The sequence below is a fragment of the Cnephaeus nilssonii genome (assembly GCF_951640355.1).
Source record: "Cnephaeus nilssonii genome assembly, chromosome: 4".
Taxonomy (NCBI): Eukaryota; Metazoa; Chordata; class Mammalia; order Chiroptera; family Vespertilionidae; genus Cnephaeus; species Cnephaeus nilssonii.
The window spans coordinates 72,334,142-72,357,193 of NC_137075.1; the positions used below are offsets into that span (position 1 = coordinate 72,334,142).

The following is a 23,052-nucleotide window of genomic DNA, read 5'->3' on the forward strand; positions in this document are numbered from 1 at the left end:
CCCCAGCAAGAGCTCCCTCCCTTTTGGGCTGCTTGAGTGTCCACACAGCATGGCAGCTGGCCTCCCCCAGAGTGTGTGACCCAAGAGAGCAAGGCCAAAGCTGCAGTGCCTTTGGTGACCTAACTCGTGATGTCACATGCTGTTATGCTACTTTCTAGTTGCTGGAAGTGACTCACTGGGTCCCGCCTCCATTCAAAGGGAAGGGAATTAAGTAGGCTCCACCTTTTGGAGAAGAGTGTCAAGGAAATTGTGCACATATTTTAAAACCACGATAGGTATCACCTACATTGTCTCTGTAACTCCTTTTTTCCTCTATTTCCATAGCTGACCTACTCTTCTATCTACTCTATAAATATACTTGTATTATATTTATAAATGTAATACACATACACTGATTATATACGTAATCATATGTTATATGTGTATAATTATACACTGAGTGGCCAGATTATTATGATCTCTGAACGCATAATAATCTGGCCACTCAGTGTGTGTGTGTGTGTGTGTGTATTAGAGGCCCAGTGCATGAATTCGTGCATGGGTGGGGTCTGGCCAGCCTGGCCAGGGGGAGGGGACATGGGCGGTTGGCCGGCCTGCCTGCTGGTTGAACTCCTGGTTGAGGGGGCAATTTGCACATTAGCCTTTTATTATATAGGATATACACTGAGTGGCCAAATTATTATGCGTTCAGAGATCATAATAATCTGGCCACTCAGTGTATATTTTATGTATTATGTAATTATATAGAATATAAATATTAATGCATTTAGCATGTTCAAGCTCTTCTAGCATGATAACCCTTATGCATCTTTATGCTACTTTGCATGCTCCCATTCTGCCATCCCACCAGCGAGGGGGCCTGGGACAAGTTCCTTGACCTCTCGGTGCCTCTGTGTGTTCTCATCTGTAAGAGGAGTCTGTAGGACCGACCTCCCAAGGTTCTGGTGAGGATTCAGTGAGTAATTACATGACAGCACATAGAAGAGTGCGTGGCGCGCGGACAACCTTTAGTCCTGTCAGCTGGCAGCCTGGCCGCTGTGGCAGTGGCAGAAACAGTTTGATCCAGTGGGTGTAGCTGGCCCTCGGAAGGCAGTCCTATGTCCATGTTCCCAGCGGCAGGTAAACAAAGTCATAGTTGTCTTCCTGGCCACGTCACAGCCCCACCCTGTCCCAACGCTGTCCCAGGGACAGAGAAAGAACCGATTCAGGCCTGAATGGGACCGGGCAGCGGCCTCTTGTCCCTTTCCTCTTTGCGGTGCTTGTTGCTCCTCTGGAACCCAGGTTATTACCTGGCAGAGAGGTTCATGGGCATAACATGCTTAGTTTGTACTCTGAATCCTGTTTACGGTTTGTTTTTGTTCCTGATTTTTTTTTTTTTAGACTGACCTTTTGCGGAAGGGTACAGTATCCAAACAGGGAAGTGACCTAGCAGAAAGCGAGGGAGTTCCTTAAGCCTCGTGCATTTCAATTCAAGGTTGTTCCCAAATTGTATTTTTAAACATATTTCCAGGGCGTACACTAGCCACATCTGATCAGTGTTGGCGTCGGACATGGGTTCATCTTCCTCTCTGGCCCTTTTACTTCTTGCCAGTGTCTGTCGAGCAACTTGGGCTTAATGAAGAGATTTTGTCTTCATCCCAAGCATATTCACGATTTATAACAAGCCAGGTGTTTGCTGAAAATATATTGATGAGAAAGTTAGAACTGGTGCTTTTTCCATCTCCCGGAGCGACTTCAAAAGGGAGGCTATACCTAGTGGGATGCACAAAGGTTGTCTTGTGTCAGGTGGCAGTTAGCTAAATATAGTCAGGGAGCTGGGAGGGACCTGCCGAGGTCATCTCTACCCTCCCACCCGCCTCCCCATCTGAATGTCTCCAGTACTGTGCAAGCCAGTGCAGTAGCCACAGCCACACGTGGCTTCTGAGCCTTCCGGCTGTGGCTAGTCTACGCTGAGTTGTGCTGTTGGTGTAAAATACACCCTGGATTTCAAAGACTTCATACAAAGCAAAGAATGGAAAATGTTTCATCCATAACTTTAGATTAATTACAAGTTGGAATAATAATATTTTGACATATTGGGTTAAATAACATTTATCATGAAAATTAATTTCACCTCCTTTTTTAACTTTGAATACTAGAAAATTAAAAATTCCTTATGTGAAATTCCATAGTCCGTATTATATGTCTATCCGCTTCCGTGGACCATCTAGTTCTATTCTTCGTGCCCCCAGGACAGACTGTAGAGCCTTTCTTGGAGGCTCCTCTGGGTCTTTTGTCATTCTGGCACTTGGTTCTTCTCCACATCCCATCTTAATCTCACCTGCCTCAATTTGAAGACTTCCACTTCCAAATGACTGTTCATCTCCTTAGAGATCGCTACTGGAGAGGAGTCAAGCATCTTTTCATATTGTTCAATTGTAAGCTCAATAACCCCATTTTCTTTCACCTTTTTACTTTGTCCCCCTTTTCCAACTCTGATGAGGTTTTGTGACCTTTGCTAGGTCGTCTTTGGTCAATTATTTTTAAAACTTGGTATCCAGCTCTAGCTGGTTTTGCTCAGTGGATAGAGCGCCAGCCTGCGGACTGAAGATCCTGGGTTCAATTCCGGTCAAGGGCACATGCCCGGATTGCAGGCTTGATCCCCAGTAGGGGACGTGCCAGAGGCAGCCAACCAATGATTCTCTCTCATCATTGATGTTTCTCTCTCTCTCTCTCTCTCTCTCTCTCTCTCTCTCTCTCTCTCCCCTCACTATTCCTCCCTGAAATCAATAAAAATATTTTTAAAAAACAAACAAACAACAACTTGGTATCCAAAACCACCCAATATTACTCTCCTGTGGGTCTGACTAATATAGAGACAAGTAGAAGGAATTATTTCCACCATCAAGTACTTGAATGGTTATTTTGATACATTACCTCATTTAATCCTACAACACAAGGAGAGCAGATGCTCTTGGTAACACTCTTGACTGATGAGAGAGCTGAGGCTCAGAGACGTTTAGTAATTAATTGACCAAGACTCCGCTGCAAATTAAGTGGCAGATCTGGGATTCGTGCCCAGGTTTGCCTGACTCCAAAACCCACACTTTTTCATTACATACCTTGCCGATACTTTTCTCCGAATACACCCCTGTGGTCCTGAGAGGCCTTCAGAGTATGTGGCTGATGCATTTGCAACTTATGGTGGATGATGCCTCTGGAGCTTATTCTGTGTGTTTCTGCCTTGCTAGAATTGTGAAGCCCTTATGCTCAATTCCAGAAACCCCTTTTCAACCCTGCAGGTACTGTGTGAAAGCCAGTGGGACTGCCTGTCCTTGTAGGGTCATCGAGTTGAGTTTTCCAGGTATCGGGAATGACTTTTCTAGAAGAGAGCTTCCTTTCCTGTGGCCCCAGGCCCTGTGGATAGCCCTCAGTCCCCAGGACAAGCTACTTCTCAAAGGCCAATCAAGGCGAAGTACATTGTTTACCCATGTTTACCTAAAGGCAGCAGGTTTGTTTTGATCAGAAGAGATCCTTTTGAGTGTGTTAGAAACAGATCTTCATATGGATGAACCTTGAAGACATTATACAAAGTAAAATATTAGGTGTACCGGTTAATAATGGCGGATTTTGTAATCAAAGAAAACACGATAATTTGAAGAGAAACATCAAAAGTGCTTTATTCAAAGTATTGTCCATCGCTAGCTACACATTTCCTCATCTTTCAGGTAATTTGTGGATACCGTCCCAGTAGAACTTTTCTTGTTTTAAGGCAAACCATTCAGAGACCCAATTTTCCACTTCTTCTTACATTTTGAAGTGCTGCTCAGAAAGTGCGTGTTCCATCAATCGGAACAAGTGGTAATCTGAAGGAGCAAGGTCTGGTGACTACGTGGGTGGGTTTAATACTTCCCAGGCAAGATCTTTTAACGTGTCTTTAAATGGTTTTGAAGTGTGTGCTGGTGCGTCATCATGAAGCAAAATTACTTTGCCGTGTCTTCTGGCACATTCTGGTCATTTCACGATCAAAGTGTGGTTCAAGTTGATTATTTGTTTTCGGTAGCAATCAGTATTAACGGTTTCACCTGGTTTTAGAAGCTCATAATACACCACACCGTCCTGATCCCACCAAACGCAGAGCATTGTCTTCTTTCCGAAGCGATTTGGCCTTGCAGTCGATGTTGATGGTTGACCTGGATCAACCCATGATTTTGTGCATTTGGGATTCTCAAAATAAATTCACTTTTCATTGCAAGTCACAATTCGATGCAAAAAAAAAAAGACTTTCGTGCTGTTGAAGCAACGTTTTACTGATGACTTTTCTGTTTTCCATTTGTCTTTCATTCAGTTGATGTAGCACCCATTTTCCTTCCTTTAAAATCTTTCCCATTACTTGTAAACAATTGGAAATTGTTTGCTGAGCAACGTTTTATCTTTCTGCAAGTTGTTTTTGAGTTTGACACGCATCTTCATCCAATAATGCTTATAATTGTTGGTCTTCAAACTTTTTCGGTTGACCTGGACTTTCTTTGTCTTTCACATCGAAATCATCACTTTTAAAGCATTTAAACCAGTGTTCACAAGTATCTTGAGATGGAGCATGTTCACCATAAGCTTCCCAAAGTATACGATAACTTTCAGCAGCACTTTTCTTCAAAATAAAGTAATGAATTAAAACTTCCTGCAAATGTTCTTTATTTGGGCACGAAATTCGACATTTTTAAGCATAAAAATATCTATGATGTTAACACCTTCAGCAAATTTGACATATGAAGTTTTGAAGCTTGCTGTCAATACAACAAAATAGCATACATATCAAATCGCATATATATCAACATATGTGTAACTCCATCTATTGAAAAAATCCACATTATTAACTGGTACACCTAGTAAACCAGTCATAAAAGGACAAATACTGTGTGAACCCACTTATATGAGGTCCTCAGAGTAGTCAAAGTCACAGAGACAGAAAGAATGGTGGTTGCCAGGGGATAGGAGTACGGAGGGGATGGGGAGTTATTGTTTAATGAGTATGGACTTTCAGTTTGGGAAGATGAAAAAGATCTGGAGATGGATGGTGGTGATGGTTGCTCTACATTGTAATGGACTTAATACCACGGAACTGTACACTTAAAAATGGTTTAGCCCGGCCAGTGTGGCTCAGTGGTTGAGCGTCGACCTATGAACCAGGAGGACATGGTTCGATTCCCAGTCAGGGCATATGCCCAGGTTGTGGGCTCGATCCCCAGTGTGGGGTGTTCAGGAGGCAGCCAATCAATGATTCTCTCTCATCATTGTATGTTTCTATCTCTCTAGCCTTCTCCCTTCCTCTCCGAAATCAATAAAAATGTATTTTTAAAAATTGTTTAAATGATAAATATGTTACATATATTTTACCGCAATAGAGACAACCAGACAGACCTTGTATACATAGAGAAAGCTAGCTTCCATACGTGATCAGCGGTGGAGCCTGAGTTCATTGCTCCTTTGAGACTTGAGCCCACAGTCGTTTTCTGAGTCAGATTCTTGTGCTCAAGGTGCAGGCTTACTTCACGAGGATGAGGGGAGTCCTTTTTTCCCCCTTGACATATTTCTCCATCTCGGAAGTCTTACCAACTTGACGCAAATGCCTTTACCAGGATGTAAACCACTTTTCCACAGACATCTGGAGGTGGGGGAGGGGTGGGAAGCAGCCTTATCCTCAAGGACTCCAGTATATGGATGCTTGATTTAAACTTGCTTTTTTTATAGAGATTTTTGTTTTCTGTATCTCCTCCTCCCCCATCTATCAGAAGGTGTCTAAGAAAAAGAAACAACAACAATAACAATAAAAACCAAGGCTGTAATTCTGGTTTGGTTGTACCAAAGTAGGTGTAGCCTCTTTGGAGACCTAAATGAAAAGTAGATTAAGGACCAAAAACATCTAAGAACGTTTGTTCCATGTTTTACTGAAGGCACTGCCCCCTGACAATCTGAGGTCAGTTATCCAATCTGATGCATGGGCTGTTTTGAGAAAGTTTAGTCAGGGCACCTGGATTGGGACGCTCACCCACAGGCATTCTTTTTGCAGTGTGGTGCTCTGTGTCATTGTGGCCGTGTTTACTTACGTGCCCTGTCTGTTTTCCTTTCCAGGAATCATTAACCAATGGCAACAGGAATCCAAGGATAAAGTGATTTCCCTCCTGTTAACTCACCTGCCTTTGCTGAAGCCAGGAAACCTCGACGCAAAAGTAGAGTATATGAAACTGCTGCCCAAGATACTGGCGCACTCTATCGAACATAACCAGCACATCGAGGAGAGCAGGCAGCTGCTGTCCTATGCGTTGATACATCCGGCCACCTCGTTGGAAGACCGCAGTGCTTTAGCCATGTGGCTGAATCACTTGGAGGACCGCACGTCAACCAGCTTCGGTGGCCAGAACCGAGGCCGCTCAGACTCTGTGGATTATGGGCAGACACACTACTATCACCAAAGACAGAACTCCGACGACAAGCTCAATGGGTGGCAGAACTCTCGGGATTCTGGGATTTGCATCAACGCCTCCAACTGGCAGGACAAAAGCCTGGGGTGCGAGAACGGCCATGTGCCCCTCTACTCCTCCTCATCCGTCCCCACCACAATCAATACGATCGGAACCAGCACAAGTACAAGTAAGTCTCCTATAAGCCCTTGAGCGCAGTCTGGTTTGGCGACTTGCTGTGTGTGGCATGCCTGCTGGGAATGTCTGCTCTGAGCACAGGTAACCCGGGAGAGAAGGGCTGATTGGAATTGGCTGTGGGAAGGGATCTTCGGACCCCATCTTTGTTGCTCTTTTGACTCTGGAAGGATGAAATGCTGGGCCGGTAAAAATGACTGATGGTCCAAATTTGGGTTACAAAATAGATTTAAAAAAAAATTTTTTTTTGAATACGTGGTGAAAGAAGGAAACTTCCTGTTTCCACAAATAGAAATGCTTTCACCCACGTGTCTTTCACCCCGGGGTCTTTGGATTTGCCAAGATGCTGTTACGTGTGATTTTCCAAACCTCATTCTAACCCCTGGTTAACCGGACAGCCTCATGGGCTTTGTGCATTTTCCCTTTTCCTTTCTTTTTTCTTTTTTTAAATTTCTCCCCGGAATGTTCCCTCCCTTGCATCTCCTGGTGTTATCCCCAGTTGTTGGGGGCACGTTTCCTCCTGGCCAGGGGGAGCAGGTTTGCTAACTGAGAATGCTGCTCTGTGCTGTGGCCTGGTGTGAATGCTGTGGTCTTCTCTCGCTCAGTCTAACCCCTTGGGAGATGTGGGTCAGGACCTACTTTGTAGGGGCAGAGGGGCAGCAAAGGACAGCCTCCTACTCTTTTGACCATGAAAGCGAAGTGCCCTGCCCACAGCTGGGACGAGGGCCGGCGTCTTCTCAAAATGCCATTGGGGCTTCTACAAAGTAGAAGCTTGGGAGAGTGGGCGGTCATCAGACAGAACTCCTTGATGCTAGTTTGCATGAGTCTGTGAATGCAGTCTCAGTGCTGAGATGACTTCCCCAGGGCAACGCTTCTGCGGTTAGAGCTTAGATGCCTGTGACCATGCGGGAACCCCCACCTAAAAGACAGGAGAGTATTAAGAATTGGCAGTGATGGCTTCTTCGCCTCTACCTCCACTTGGATCTTTTGGCTAATAGGCCTTTTAAAATGGCTTTCTCACATACGGAGGGGTGCTGAATTATAACTACATAATTCAGTTGAAACAGTACCTTAGTGAGGTAACCAAGGAAATAATTAAGATACTGCATCGATGATGCTACAACATGAGATTTTAAATTCTTCTTTCTACATTTGCATCGAGATACCAATAACTTGCACATTTGGAGAATTAGGTGATTATTATATCATTAATTTATTATGTCAAAGGTTCTGGTGACAGTCTTTCTCACAGACTAGTAATCCAGGGAACGGTTTCGCTACCCTCCAGTGACGAGAGTGGTGCTGGGAGTGTTAGAGCAGACAACGCAGGCTGGGGTGACAGAACTTCTTGGCCCAGGTTTCCTGGGTCTGGGACAGAACCTAGACATCGTTACAAAACTCCTTGATAGTGAGACAGCCATTTGCCCTCTCAAAACTTGGTCTTTTGTGTTGTAAGGGGTTGAGTTGACGTCATTTGTCTTGACCTTAGTCTTGGGCCACCGCATTTCTGCTCCACTGATTTAAACATTCAAGGTTGGGTCTTGAGAAGATTAGTGCCTGTGAAATGGTATCAAATTGAAGTTAACGGGCACTTCTATTTTTCACTGTGGCCACCCAGCCTCACCGAGAGGAGGAAGTCAGAGATGGCTGTCATGGCCTCCCAGATCTTTAGGTCCCTGTGTAGCACTTGAGCAGAAAAGGACTTGAAGGTTTAACAAGATAACTAGATTACATATCGCAGGAAGAAGAAAGTGGTTGGAGCCCTGTTCCCCGAGCAAAGAAGATAAAAGCTCAGATCTCTCCTCCATAAAGTTTCGTTCAAACACGTAGGCCACGTCGACACTTGTATTTTAGTGATATCTCTTTAACAAAACATTAATGTCATTGCTTTTTTCCCCTCTGCATTGTCCACAGAGGTTAAACTGTGTTTGTCAAAATTGCAAACCTTTTGGTCATTCATTCATTCATGCCTCTATCAAATCTATCCTGAGCACTTGGGAGGCAGCTTGACAAAGTGGAAAGAACAAGGACTTTGGTGTCAATGCCCTCCTGGGTTCAAATCTCAGATCTACAATTTCTTCACTACAAGTTGGCCAAGTTGCTTAACCTCTCTGAGCAAGATCCCTAGCTGTAAAGTAGGATATTTACCTTTGAGGGCTGTAGTGAGGGTGAATGAGATTATGCATATAAATACCCAGCCCTGACCAGAGCTGGCAAACAGTAAGCACTCAGTAAGTGTCTACTAAGTGAATAAAAGGGAGAGAGAGGAAAGACAGCGAGGAGCAGTCCAGCTGGCATGGCTCAGTGGTTGAACATCGACCTATGAGCCAGGAGGTCACGGTTTGATTCCTGGTCAAGGGCACATGCTGGGTTTTGGGGCACATGGGGTGTGCAGGAGGCAGCCAGTCAATGATTCTCATCATAGATGTTTCTATCTCTCTCCCTTTCCTTCCTCTCTGGAAAAAAAAAGACAGTGAGGAGCAAAGTGCAAACACTGATACCAGAAACTGTATCCTCATTTGCATCTTCTGAAGGTCACCTGATAAAAGCACCTTTCCTGAGCCCCAGCCGGCCGAGTGGGCCTTGTGGCCATTTCACTGCAGTAGAAAAGGGCTCAGACTTAAGGCTTCGGGGTCCCTTCTGCTGCACTGAAGAGCTGCATTTTTTCCCTCTTTCAAGTAGGAAAAAATATCTGCACAAAACAACCTGATTATAAGAACTGAAATCAGTTAGTGCTTCATATTCTCAAATTACCAGCCACATTAATGATGGTTAATGAAAAGAAACTAACCACCTCCTTACACAGTTTTTTTTTATTTTTAACCTTGGTTTACTGCACTAATATTTTATTCTTTTGATCATTATGCTCCAGCAAAATGCCTTATCATTTGTGGCCTCCCCTCTCTGTGAATTCTAAATTCAACTACCCTGCAAACACTTGTTTCATCCACAGATGCTTAGTGCTGTGTTTGAGTCCATGGGATATAAGGAAGTTTAAGGGAAGTATTTCCCCCTTCAGGGAGCCTATAATATAAACGGAGAAAGAAGACATATCAATCAGCCTCACAATTAAAAATTAAATGTTCCCTTTTCCCCAGACTTTTATCCACAGAAATTTTACATAACAATTCATGAGTTATATAAAAATGTAGTTTACAAAAACCTCTAAGAGCTGCCAACAAGGCAGTATAGGGCTGTTTCAGCTGAGGGGGGTGTAGTGGGGAGAATCCATACTGTATGGACTGTGAATGTAGGGAGGAGAGAAATCCTTGTGACCTGGAGGGTCAGGAAAGCCTTGCAGAGGAAATGGGAAGTGCACTGGACTGGGATGGACATCTAGAGAGGATGGGGAAGGGAGGGGAGGGCACTGAGGGTAGGGTAGGAATATGGGTTGTGGCAAAGCAGTGGAGGTAATAGTGTGCAGGCAGGTTATAGTATGAGGAGGAAGCAGAGGTTCATGCAGGAAATGGCAGGGAGTAAAGACAATAAGAGTAGACCAAGGGAAGGGGCCTGAGAGCCCTAAAGTGACCAGGCATGACAACATGAGCATGGGGATGACATGAGCAACATTGTAAGGGATACTGGTCTGTGGACAGACCAGATAGCAAGTGATAAGCGCAGAGTCAGTGAGTTTCAAAGCCTCAGTGGTGAGGTAATAAAAGTAGCATTAGCTGTGGAGCAGAGGAATGTTCCTAGGTGGAATGCTTAGAATTCAGTATTGACTCGGACATGCATCACTGATTCACTTATTTGTTTGTTCATTCACTTAGAGAGTGTTCATTGAGCGCCAGTATATGCCTCCCCTGCTCAAGACACTCGGGCTATGTTAGTGGACAACACAAAGCTGTCCTTCCTCGTGGAGCTTGCAGACTACTGTATTAAATTATAGCGTGCTAGAGATTTAAGCGACATGGAAATAAGAAAAAGTAGGATCAGGAGGATCAGACCTACTTGGTGAGGTGGTATAGTATTAAATAGGGTGATCAGAGTAGACCTCATCGAGAAGGTGATGTGCGAGCAACGACTTGAAGGCAAGGTGTTTAGGCAAGTGGTGTCTAAGGGAGGAGTAGTCCAGTCAGAGGAGAAGCTAGAGCAAACATCCCAAAACAGAGAGTGCCAGCCTGTTTGGGGGAAAGCAAGAAGGCTGGTGGCTGAAAGGGAATGAGTGAGATACACAGTGGTCGGGGTTACGGAGGTAATGGGAGGGACAGATCCTACAGGGCGTGTAGGTCATTGCCAGGATTTTGGCTTTTTTCTCAATAAACCAGGAAGCTGTTGGAGGATTTTTGGCGGATTCGTGACGTGATCTGACTCACATTTTAAAGGGATCACTTTGGCTGCTGTATTAAGAATAGATTATACTAGGGTAAGGGTAAAAACACAAAGAACAGTTAAGAGGCTATTGCAGTAATCTGATGACTCAGACCAAGATATCCGCAGTAGAGTGGGGCAGGGGGAGACAGGGTCAGAGTCTAGATATACTTTGGAAGTACAGCCAACAAGTTTTCCTGACAGAAGAAAAGAGGGGTGTGTGGGAGAGAATTCAAGAATGACTCCAGGGTTTTTGCTTATACAACTAGAAGGATGGCCTTGACATTAGTTGAGATAGGGGAGTCCATATTTATTGAATACATTTCAGGGTAAGATTAGGAGTTCAAAGTCCTGTATGATGAGCTTGCATGTCTGTTAGACAATCAGAGGTACTTAGTAGGCAGTTGGATTTATGAGTGTGTGGTTTGGGAGAGAAGACTGATCCGAGATAGACATTTGGGAGTTTTTAGCACATTGGGTGGTATTTAAAGCTATGAAACTAATTGAGATTACCAACATAGTGATGTACATAGAGAAGAAGACAAAGGACTAACCCTGGGCACTTCAACAGGAAGGCTGGAAACAGAGGAGGGAGCGGCAAAAAGACACTAAGGAGAAACCACTGAAGTTGGGAAAACGTCAAAAGTGTGTGTGTCTTCCAAGGCAAATGAAGAAAATGTTTCATGGGGGAAAGAGTGATTAACTGAATAAAATTCTACTGATTGGTCAAATAAGATGAGGACCAAGAATTAATGAAGGATGGACAGTAGATGTAAATTGGGAGTGTTACACAGATGACAGACATTTAAGGGATGAAGACAGTTGTGATTCCAAAAAGATAAGAGGGAAGAAAGGGAGAAAAACTAGCTACAAGCTTGATTCAGAATATATATTGACATTGAGAAGGTGTAGGAACAGTGATGTGGAGGAAAATGATGTTTAAAAGGTAGTGAAAATAGATGATGGAGCCACAGAGTTTTTGAAGGAACGGATTAGAATAAGATTAAGAGTAAGGGGCAAAAACTAAGCCCTAATATAACAAGGATCAACCTATTTTCATCCATTTAGATATTAAATCATGTGAGAGCTATTAGAGCTGGGCTTTTTCTTCTATGAGATCTGAGAAGAATGGGGTGGGGCAGATTCAGAAGTCTATTGAAAAGCATCAGAAGAGAGGAAATAATGTATTTTCCATACCTTACTACGCAGGAGTCTGATGGCTGAGAGTGAGAATGTGTAGATTGTTCATCAGACACCTGTGGGACCAGAAAGGACCAAAGTACTGGCCGTCACAAACTATACACAAGTTTTGGTGAACTTTGTTTCAGCCATCACAAGTAATTCAAACACGAGGTGCATAGAACCTGGCTTAGCATCTCTAGGTTTGCTTCCTGTCTGGTCTTCTACTGAGAAAGTAAACCATTCAGGTAAAGTTCGAGCCTCTCCTGGTTTTCTTCAGGGCCCACAGCATTCCCTTTTTGAAGGTCAGTGCTGCCATCCTGGCCACAGACTGCCTTTCTAACCATTTTCCACTCTTCACGAGCAGCCCAGGATCTGGAAAGAAAATTTTTTCTATTCAAATCATTGCAATACTTGATTTTCTTGTTGGCATTCTTTACATTTGGATTTGAAAATATGCTGACCTTTGCTAGCCCCGAATGAGGCAAAAACTCAGAAACTTTGGATAGCAAAAATTATTCCAAAGTGCTCCATTTGAACTGCTCCCTTCTACAATTTAATGGTACAGTTTGGAAACTTAGAATTTCTTTTATTAATCTCAATGGATTTTTCTGATGATAAAAATAATACATTTAAAAAATCGGTGCCATAGTTCATAAAAAGTAAATTAACTGCGATAGCTTACAACAACATAGTGCTTATTACATTCTGGGTGCTGTTCAAAACCCTTTACATAAACAATAACTCATTTAATGTTTATAATAATCCTCATAACCCCATGCTATGAGTATTATTGTTAGCCCCATTTGACAGATGAACAAACTGAGGCACAAAGCAGCTAAGTAACTTGGCAGATTCACAAAGTGGATGAACTGGGGTTTGAACCCAGGCAGTCAGGCTCCAGAGTCTGGCTCTGAATTCAAGGTTACTGCTTCTACCTCCTAATCCCATCCTCCGAGATTGACTGAATTAGTAGCTAGTAGACCCTTGTTTTTCTCTGACCCTGAGTTTGCCCCACATAGACCAGCCACCCCATTGCATCGGTGTTCTCCACAGCACACAGACCTAAGACTTGCACAACTGCTGTGACTCCCTGAAAAAGAGGAGCCGTTCCTGTGCTTGCTTCGCACTGACCCGTGTACCTCAATGTCAGGCCTTCTCGTTCTGTGTCTCAGCTTTTGGTTGACTTGTTTGCCTCCCCTTCCTGATTACAAACTCCTTGGGGACAGGGGTTGTGTCTTTTTAAAATATATATTTTTATTGATTTCAGAGAAGAAGGGAGAGGGGGGGAGAGAGAGAGAGAAACATCAATGATAAGAATCATTGATTGGCTGCCTCCTGCACGCCCCCTACTGGGGATGGAGCCTGCAACCCCGGCATGTGCCCTGATCAGAAATCAAACCATGACCTCCTGATCCATAGATCGATGCTCAACCACCGAGCCACACCGGCTGGACAGGGGTTGTGTCTTTATCCTTCTTGCCCAGCGCCTACAACACAGAAAGTTTGGAGATGGCAAATTCTTGGCATGCATTCAGCTGCCACTCTTCCGTGGCCAAGAGTCTCTGTTAGATAATATCTGTCTCTTGCAAAGCCCAGATGTGGCCTCCAAATCCTCCTCAATATGCCCCTCGAGGCAGCCAGTGTAATTCAATAAGAGATGGCGTGTGAGCTAAGCCTGTCTGCCCACCCGGCCATAAATGTTTGCTGAAAGGCAGGGACTTAATAAATTCCGGGCTCACTAAGCAGATGTGCGTGAAGTTAATGAATTTCCTTAAAAAAATGAGAAAAATATCTTTGGGAATTCACAAAATATTTGGTCATTTAGCCTTCTGTCATAATCCTCATAGAGACATTTATTGTTACTCTTGCTTTTTGTGTGACTTATTTTACCAATTCGGTCTCAATACTAACAGATACGTGCTGTGATCTTGATTGTGGAGGTAGGTATATGAATGTGTATATGTGATAAAATACCCGTAGAGTAATACATGAATTCAAACAAACAAAAAAAAATGTGTACAAAACTGCCGAGATCTGAGTAAGGCCTAGCATCTTGTTCAATCCTATTGTGTTAAGGTCAGTTGTTGACTATAGTGTATTATCCTGATGTTGATAATACACCATAGTCATGCAAAATGTCACCTTGGAGGAAGCAGGGGGATGGGTACATGAGACCTCTCTGTGTAGTATTTTTGTAATTCATTATAAACCTATAATTATTTCACACTTAAAAGGTAAAAAACAAAGAGACAAAAGAAAAACAGGGGCATCCAGAGCCTGGATGTTTCTCGAGCTTTGGTTCTTGTTTCTTGGCTTTTCTGGGAGGTGGAGGTTTCTGTCCATTTATGGAAAGGATGGCGGCTCAGCCCCTTGGGGCCCACACCTGAAACAGCACTACTTCAGCAGGCGAGGTGAGGCGTGGGGGCCACGTGGACCTCAGGGGAAGGGGCTCCTTTGGGAGCCCCTGATTTGCAACTGGAGAAACCCTCCATGTCCATGGATCAGCCCTCAGGCCGCCAGGGCCAGCTCTTTCAGAGATACCTGTTTGGCTCAAGAAGTCCTTCCCTTTTCCTCTGCTGTCACATTTTCTTTTCTTTTTTTAAATTTATATTTTATTGATTTTTTACAGAGAGGAAGAGAGAGGGATAGAAAGTTAGAAACATCGATGAGAGAGAAACATCGATCAGCTGCCTCTTGCACACCCCCTACTGGGGATGTGCCCGCAACCAAGGTACATGCCCTTGACCGGAATCGAACCTGGGACCCTTGAGTCTGCAGGCCGACGCTTTATCCACTGAGCCAAACCGGTTTCGGCTGCCGTCACATTTTCTTTCAAGGCCACCAACCACTGAGACTCATTGTAGTCAGACTGCAAAGAGCCATCAGAACACGTAGTCAAGGGAAGGAGAGAGACCGCACAGCTCTAGGCCTGAGAAGGAAAGATGTCTTTGTGAGTGGCCCCTTGGAAACTGAAAAGGGGACTCATTCTGTCTTGCAGGCTGCAGGTCATCCCCATCCCAAGCTTTTGGAGCCCCTGGCATCATTTGGAGTTCCAATCTTCATGGAATTATTTTGTCTTTTACCGGCAGACTTACTCGGTGGAAAATTTCTTCCTCCCCCAAATCTAGCCAACCTGGCATGCAACTGAAAAATTCCATTATTGCCTTAACCCCTCATTTGCTCTTCAAAGAGGTAACTCTAGTTGCTTTGCTTCCTTTGAAAAGCATTTATAACAGCTGGCATGAGGATATTTTTAGTTCAGCTTCCTTCCCCTTTGGGGGAAACTTTTTTTAAGTATGCCACTGGCCTTCCTGACACTACATTGTGAAGATATCTCAGTGGTGTCTTGGAGGACCCAGTACTGCCCCTGCCTAATCCTTCTGCCGTTTCCAGAGTCCCAGGGTTTTGCAGGACTGTGCTTTCCCTCACCACGCCTAGTGTTTGTTTTCTGGGGCGTGGGGAGGAACAATTAGAAAAACACTGTAGTAAGCAAGAAGTCCGCTAGTTGATTGTGAGTCGGAGATCCCAGTGCTTGGGAAAAGTCAAAGGCCTGCTTGGGCTACATGCATTTGGGGTCATGAGGCTGTGCCATCCGCGCCCCATCCAGGAGGATTTTTTTAGACTTATGACAGTGAGGGCTATTAAATACTAGATGAGCTACAGAGGAAGGCAGTAGTGTTTCCAATTCTCCACTGTACTTCAAAAATTGAATAGATTCTGGCTGGAATAAATGGCTTAAATTGGACTAGCCTGGAAGAGGAGAGGAACAAGGCGGAGATGGACAGGGAGGCTTCTTTAAGACTATGAGCCCTGTAATCTTATGATTTTTGTTATTTCACAAGATTTAGTGTCAGAGCCTAACAGTGCCTGCTCCACAAACAACTCGACAAGGAATAATCTAATCACAAGTAATTGCATTTACTTGTTTTTTACTTGTCTCACTTTTAAGATTTTCAGGGACAAACTCAGGTTACAGTGAGGAAAGTTGTATTATGAATGTAACATATGTGTGTGTGTGTGTGTGTGTGTGTGTGTGTGTGTGTGTGTGTGTGTAAAGATATTTTTGGTATCTTTAATAGCAAGCAAATTAAACCCTAAATTTCATGGTTTCAGATAAGGGTAAATCTTAGTGGCAGCGATTATTGCCAATTGGGGATATACTTTCTCTTAAACACTGTAAATATCATTCCTGCCATTCCCTTACCCCTGCCCTAGTCCTCAACATTCTATTAGGTAAAATACAGCATTAGGAAATCTCAAATATAAGTCAAGTAAGAGAAAGGTATGGAGATAGGGAAGCGAGGTAGGCAGGGGCTTCCAAAATCTTGAGAATGCTAGGAAGGATTTTTGTGGAAAGCTAAAATTCCCAACATACTCTGGGGTACTCGTTCTTCACCAAAATTTGGATCATTTCCACAGACAATTCCATGACTGGAATTAGAGAGCAGAGCCGTGAGAGCACAGCGCTCGCATTCGAGATTCGTTTCACAGCCGACCTGGCTGAGCTGCATCGTTTCGGAAGAGCCCAACAAAACCCTTATGGCTCTAAATGTTTCTATCAGATTACTTTACACTTTCGTTCTCTCCTTTGCACAGTTAGACACTGCAATGCAAAGGGAATTCTAAGGCTAACTGTGGCATTTTAGATGTTTTAGTTTGAGGTGTAAATGATGAGGCAGCCTTGGTCAAGAACAAGAACATGACTTTGGAGTCAGATGACTTGGTTTTAGATTCCAGCTCCAACAATAGGTGTGTGACAATGGACACATTACTTGGCCTCTAAACTTCCTTCCCTCATATATAAAATTAAAATTGATTGCAGTAGAAAGCTCTTAATTAACTTGATCAGGATGGTTAGTTGATGTGGTTATTGCAAGAGCCATTTAAAGCAGGATGTTGTTTTAAAAGGAAAAGACCTTATGTGATTTTAACTTAAAAGATAAATACATACATTAATGTGTGGTCTTTTGTGGAGAGTTATGAACCGTGCTTTGGGCTGGCAAGTCTTGGTCTTTACTGCTTAAATCACATCCTTGATGCATTATTGTCTGTGATTTCTTTAAAATGGAGCAGGGAGGACATTTGCAAAAACAGAGTATAGAATCTTTCTAAATTTTTTTTTCTTTTAAAAATGTAGCTTATAGTTCTCTCACACTGAATTCAACAGTAGATTTGTAAGTAAAACAATGACTATTTCTAAAACATGTAACAAAGGTTTTGTGTAATTAACTTTTTTATAATTCCTATGTCATCACTGCTGTTATACTTTTTAATTTACCATATTTACCATAATAAGTGCACTGGCATAAACAGGTTTGGGAACAAATTCAACTAACTCTTGGTATACCCACAAATCAGCCGGTGGGAGCAGAAACACAAGTAAATTACAGTCCTTACGGAGTCAATGAGCCATGGGCATCAGTAAGTAGTCTAAAGGGACTGGAGAATGCTGGGTTGGTCCAGCAGGTTGTTTAAATGAAGATGAGTAAAGAGAGCTAGTTCTAAGGGTTATTGTGAGGATTGATGAGAAATGTGCGTAAAGCACTTGCCAGCAGGGAGATGCTCAACAAGTGATAGGCCTCATTATTATTTCTCGCTGGTTGTCAATGCTGATGCAGTAAGGGGTGCTTCTTCCACTGGCCGGGCTCTGCAGTCAACTAGGGTGCAATGGGTTCCCTCTTCCAATATGCTAACCTGAAGTCAAGATACTTTACTCCGCTCTATGGAGAGGTGAAGAGCCAGCCTTTGTGGCCACAAATACCAGTGTCCCTTTAAGGACTGTTCCCGTGATGCATCTTACTAAATACCTTAAAATGGACCAGAAATTTTTAAAAAAGAGAGAGAGAGATAGTCAAGAAGAAGGTAAAAATTTGTTAATGTTGCTTCCATGGGATCCATTGCTAACACGAACAATTTTTTTTTAAATTAGTACTAAGTGTAAGGATATTATTTTAATTTATAAAAAATGATCCTTAAGTAACAGAATAGGATTGACTGCAGATAAATGACACATAGATACAGGCCAGGGAAGTGTGGCCAGGGCGAGGGTGCCACCAGTTAGTGCCAAGGCGAACAGAGCAGTGGGTCAGGAAAGTCGCTGCACCGAACGCAGCGTGTGATCTCCCCCTCCCAAGGACTGCTACTTCCTTATGAAGGCATGATGTTCGCTGGCCCTAGAGACCCTCTCTGGCCTTGCATTCTATGCTTCCAAGGTAGAAAAATCTCCATCTCCTTGTGCACTGGTGGTGACTATTCTGTGCTGTTATGCTGGGCTGAGTGGATGGAGGAGAATGAAATGTCAAGCAATGTGCTGGGCTAGTTTAAGAATTGCCACTTGCCAAGGCCAGGAGGAGATCCTCCTGCTATTCTCCGAATTAACCACACACTCAGTAAAAACATTATATGGTTTTGGTCCCCCACATTTTTAAAAGAATGCAAATACCAGTAACCAATACCTGGAATGTGGATCTGGGAAGTCTGGCAGTCAGGGTTTGGGGGAATTACTTTGCCCTCTATCTTTTGAAGTGAGTTGCCTTGTTAATGCCATATATTACCTATTAAAAATAAAAGGGAGAAGGAAAATATTCTTTAAAAAAAGACAGGGTAATGTAGCCTGGAGTAGTATTAATAGGAAGCGTACTCCCATGAGATCCTTGGTCATGTAGAGAGAATAGAAAACTGGCAAGGATTCCAGGTAAAGATATTGGTGACGATGAAATTCCAGGGCATGTGGAATCCAAATGTGGATTTTCTGTCCTTTCTGAGCTTAAAGAGAGAAAATTGTTTTTTTTTAAAAAAGGAATTGTTGCCTGGTGCCTAGATTGCAGACCCCTTGAAAGCCACTCCTGTGATGGGAGTCTGTTGGAAGAGGACTGTTTGAAGGTTCTGTTTTAAGAGATTTGATAGACACTCGGCTGGTTACTGGTCTTGTTCCCATACCACCATGTCAAACATTTCCACAGTGGGAGCAGGGACATGCAGCTTTGGGGCTCTGTCCCAAAAACTTCTACCCATCTTGGATTAAAAACACACACAACTTTTGCTACATCCAAGTTAAAAATCAGGTTATCTCTTAGTCCCAGCTTCCCGAGAGGCAGTCCCTGAGTAGCATCAATGGATAGCTAACGCACCCAGCCTTCTTGGGGAGCAAGGGGCGATGGTGACAGGTGTTAAGACACTGAGCACACTCTCCTGATCTATCATAGTCTCAAGGTGTGAAGCTTCTGGAAGAAGACACATACTATATACAAGTCTCCTTGGAGGAGGACACATACCATATACAAGTCTCCTTTAAACAGTGCTGTATTCTGAAGACATTGCCGGAAATAACCTTATTTTGGAATGACCTTTTTTTGAATCAGATAATTTTCCTATGACTTGGGGTATACACTGTCTTGGTTTTTAAATAATCTTCATTGACAGGAACTCTTAAAATCAGGTAAGGGCCTCAGCTCCTGAGATTCTCTATCAAAGTTCATCTATAAAGTAGTTTAAACTAACACATGTTGAAAGGATTTCATCAGGTGCTTTTATTTTGTGATAGGGATCATTGTTCTCTGATGAGTACATTGGCATTCTTTAGGTGACTTTCTTGGTTTTGGTTTGCTGTTTTTAACAAGTCCCGTTTATATGTCTTTGGATGGACCCGGTGAGTAGTGCCACTCGTTCCCACCTCAGGCTGAGTTTGTAAACGCAGAGGGAAGTCTTCCTGAATACTTTCAGGGGCCGGAGAGAGAGCTTGTTGAGGAGAGATTGACGTAAGGGCTTGGCTAGAATGATGCCTGGGTCTGCATCCACTGGATGCGGTGGGAGCATGCTCAAGACTGCAGCACACTTGTAAAATTGGAAGAATTTTGAAGTAGTCATTTGGCCCCAAGGAGATAGGTTGTGAGAAAGGGAATTCTTTATATATGCTCATCGTTATCTGAGGAATTATTCTAATTATTCTGTGCCTGTGATATTGTTTATTAACTCTACTAGGTTTAGCAGGGTAATTTTAATATCCCAACTTAACATTTGTTATTCTAAAAGTCAGAGCTTACGACAAGTACAATAATGGCATCTTTGGGTAAAAATGACTACATTTGTGTGTTTGTTTACTTCTGACAATGTAGCTCCAAATTCATCTGGAATTTCAAAGCATTGTGGGCTTCGCTTCAAAGTAGGAGAGTTTCTGACTCCCAAGAGGGTCTCTGCTTTGGTTATGAGGCCGACAATGTGGTTGAGACCAGCCAAGTCCCTAAGTCTGGACCTGAGCTGCAGATCCTAAATTCAAGGCCAGCTTGTTGCATAGCTCCCCGCTGTTCAGGAATGAGTATTGTCAGTGCTCAGAGAAGGTGGATGGCTTGCAAGCAAACGATGTGTTGCTTGAGGCTTTCTTTTCAAGCCTGTGAGATCTGTGAAAAAGAATTTAAAGCTTCGTATGGTCCCAGTTCTTTTCCTAATTTTCTGTTGGTGATCTCTCTCTGGCTAGACAGCTGCCTAATTTGTATTTGCTTCTAGAGTTGTTCTCTTGCTTCTCTTCCCCAGCCACTCCATCTGCATGCAGTCCAGAGAGCAGGCTAATTATGGGGTGCTGGAGAAGCAGTTGCTCAGAGAAAAGCTCTTTAAGGGCTCTGCTGGGATAGCTCAACGCCAGGGTCACACTCGTGACCATCTCCTCACTCATGTCTACGCACCTGCATGTGAGCTGCCTTCCATCCTTGTGCAGTTGCATGAACAAACTTTGTAGAAATGTCAATACAAGAAATAAGCGCTTTTTCTTAAAGGACAGAGCCAGTGAAGGATTTCATGTTTACTTCTTGGGTCTTCACACTGAAAATAGCCACAGAGTGGCCAGGAAAAAAGATAAGTTCCTATCCTTCACTAAGGCCTTTCATTTTTGGCTGCCCCTCTGATGGCGTAGGAGTAAGAAGCTTTATACACACTCAGGGGTCAAACTCTCAACCTGATGGGATTCAAGCAGAAAAGGTTGCTGAAATTCCTTGACCCAGGAGATTGCTTTGGCTGGAACTTCCTCATATTGGGTAAATGGTTTACTTCCAGAGAAGTTGACCTTGTGAGACCACCGTGCCACCCTCAGTGGTATGGACTGGGAGAAAGGAAGCATTTGCTAGGGTGATTCACTTAAGAATCCAGGCTTTGAGGAAGAAGCGGGCAGAGAAACATCTTTCTGCTCTGCCTCTCACTCTTTTCAATCAGTTAGCTTAGACTCAGCCCCTGGGAACCCTCCAGACTGGCAAAGATCTGAATAGAGCTTTGGCTGAGCTGTTGGAATGCTAGAGGAAACCTGCTTGACACCTAGATTTATCTTCAACTTAAAGACTCTATAGAATCCCAATGCCAAGTCTATCCAAAAATTAGTGAAATTTCTACCTCAAACAAGTCCATGGCAGTCCTGAGGATTCCAGTGGGAGTCCTGTCTCTAAGCCCATCACAGAGTGGAGTTGGGGTCTTTGGTGCTAGAGATGTTTGCTTTCCCTCAAGTCCTGTAGTTCAAAGATATGTCTGATTTTCCAAAATTGCCCCAACTTGGATCCACCTCCTAAAGTTTCTCTTCCAGGTACTCCTTTTAATTATGTAAATAACTCTTCTCTATCAATCCTCTAATTTCCTTAACTTTTCTCCCCTACTTTCAGTCTTTTTGTTCTACTTTCTAGGTGATTTCTATAAAGTTATCTTTCAAACTTACTATATAATTTGTAAGTTCTTGCTATGATATTTTCAAATTGCAAGAGTTCTTTATTATTCTTTGAATGATCTTTTTTTGTCTTGCATTCTGTTCTTGTTTCACGGGTAAAAACTTTTTCTAATATCTCTGAAGACATTAACAATAGATTTCTGAAGTCCTTTTCTGCTCCCGTATTTGGAGTTTGTTTTGGACCCTGTCTCTCAAACAAGAGTTCTTTCATTGAAGAGGAAGGCACTAAAACCTGGTGTGTGTGAATTTCATCACAGAGAGATTAGATAGGGACCTGGCCTGGCTGTTTGTTGAGGACTCACACATATCACTAGCTATGATTCTCTTTTTCATAGAGTGCCCATTTCCCCAAGAGCAGTGGTCGGCAAACTGCGGCTCGCGAGCCACATGCGGCTCTTTGGCCCCTTGAGTGTGGCTCTTCCACAAAATACCATGGCCTGGGTGAGTCTATTTTGAAGAAGTGGCGTTAGAAGAAGTTTAAGTTTAAAAAATTTGGCTCTCAAAAGAAATTTTAATCGTTGTACTGTTGATATTTGGCTCTGTTGACTAATGAGTTTGCCGACCACTGCCCTGGAGGAATCCTTGTTTCCTCCTGAAAGATAGAGGCCTGATTTCCTGGTTCTAGGGACTGTTAGAAGAAAGATGCTAAGAGGAGACTCACCTGGTTTTTGTGGGGTGGGAAAGAGAACCTAAGGGTCTCTCTGTACCTTCAACATACTTTCTCCGAAGCCTCCTATTTTCGGCCCCTCTCTGCACCTCTGCCTTCAGAGGTACCTGCTCTCTGAGTCCTGAACTTCTTGGGAGTGCTGCCGTGTGAACTTCATGATTTCCCTTGCTATGGGCATACATGCTACCTTGCTTTGGTCTACTTGGTTATCCCATGTCCTTCTGTTTTCCAGTTTCCAAAATTATGTTGACTCCAGTGGTCCGCTGATACCCACTGTCATCTCCAGTCATCTCTCTCCTGCATCCGTTTCCTTGTGGGTTTATGTCTTTGCTGTCATTTTAGTGAATTTGCTGAAGGAACAGAGTAACAGCTGCATAAATTGAAAGTCTAGTTTAATTTACTTGTTTATTATCTAACTCTCCACTTGAATATAAATTCCAAGAGATCAAGGATGTGATTTTGTTCACTGCAGTCTTCCCATTGCCCCAAATACTGCCTAGCATATTGTTAGATGTTGAATACATACTTGTTGAATGAATAAACGAATGAATGACATG

At 43.3% G+C, this 23,052-nt stretch overlaps 1 protein-coding gene across 2 annotated transcripts in view; it reads left to right on the top strand.

Annotated features, from left to right (window-relative positions):
* The window catches only part of SAMD4A (sterile alpha motif domain containing 4A), a 213,957-nt gene that overhangs the window by 126,226 nt on the left and 64,679 nt on the right, over positions 1 to 23,052 (top strand). For both annotated transcript variants that reach the window (XM_079769481.1, XM_079769482.1), the window contains exon 3: positions 6,112 to 6,630. In XM_079769481.1, coding sequence (XP_079625607.1) covers positions 6,112 to 6,630 — 519 coding nt within the window. The remainder of the gene's footprint in view (positions 1 to 6,111; positions 6,631 to 23,052) is intronic.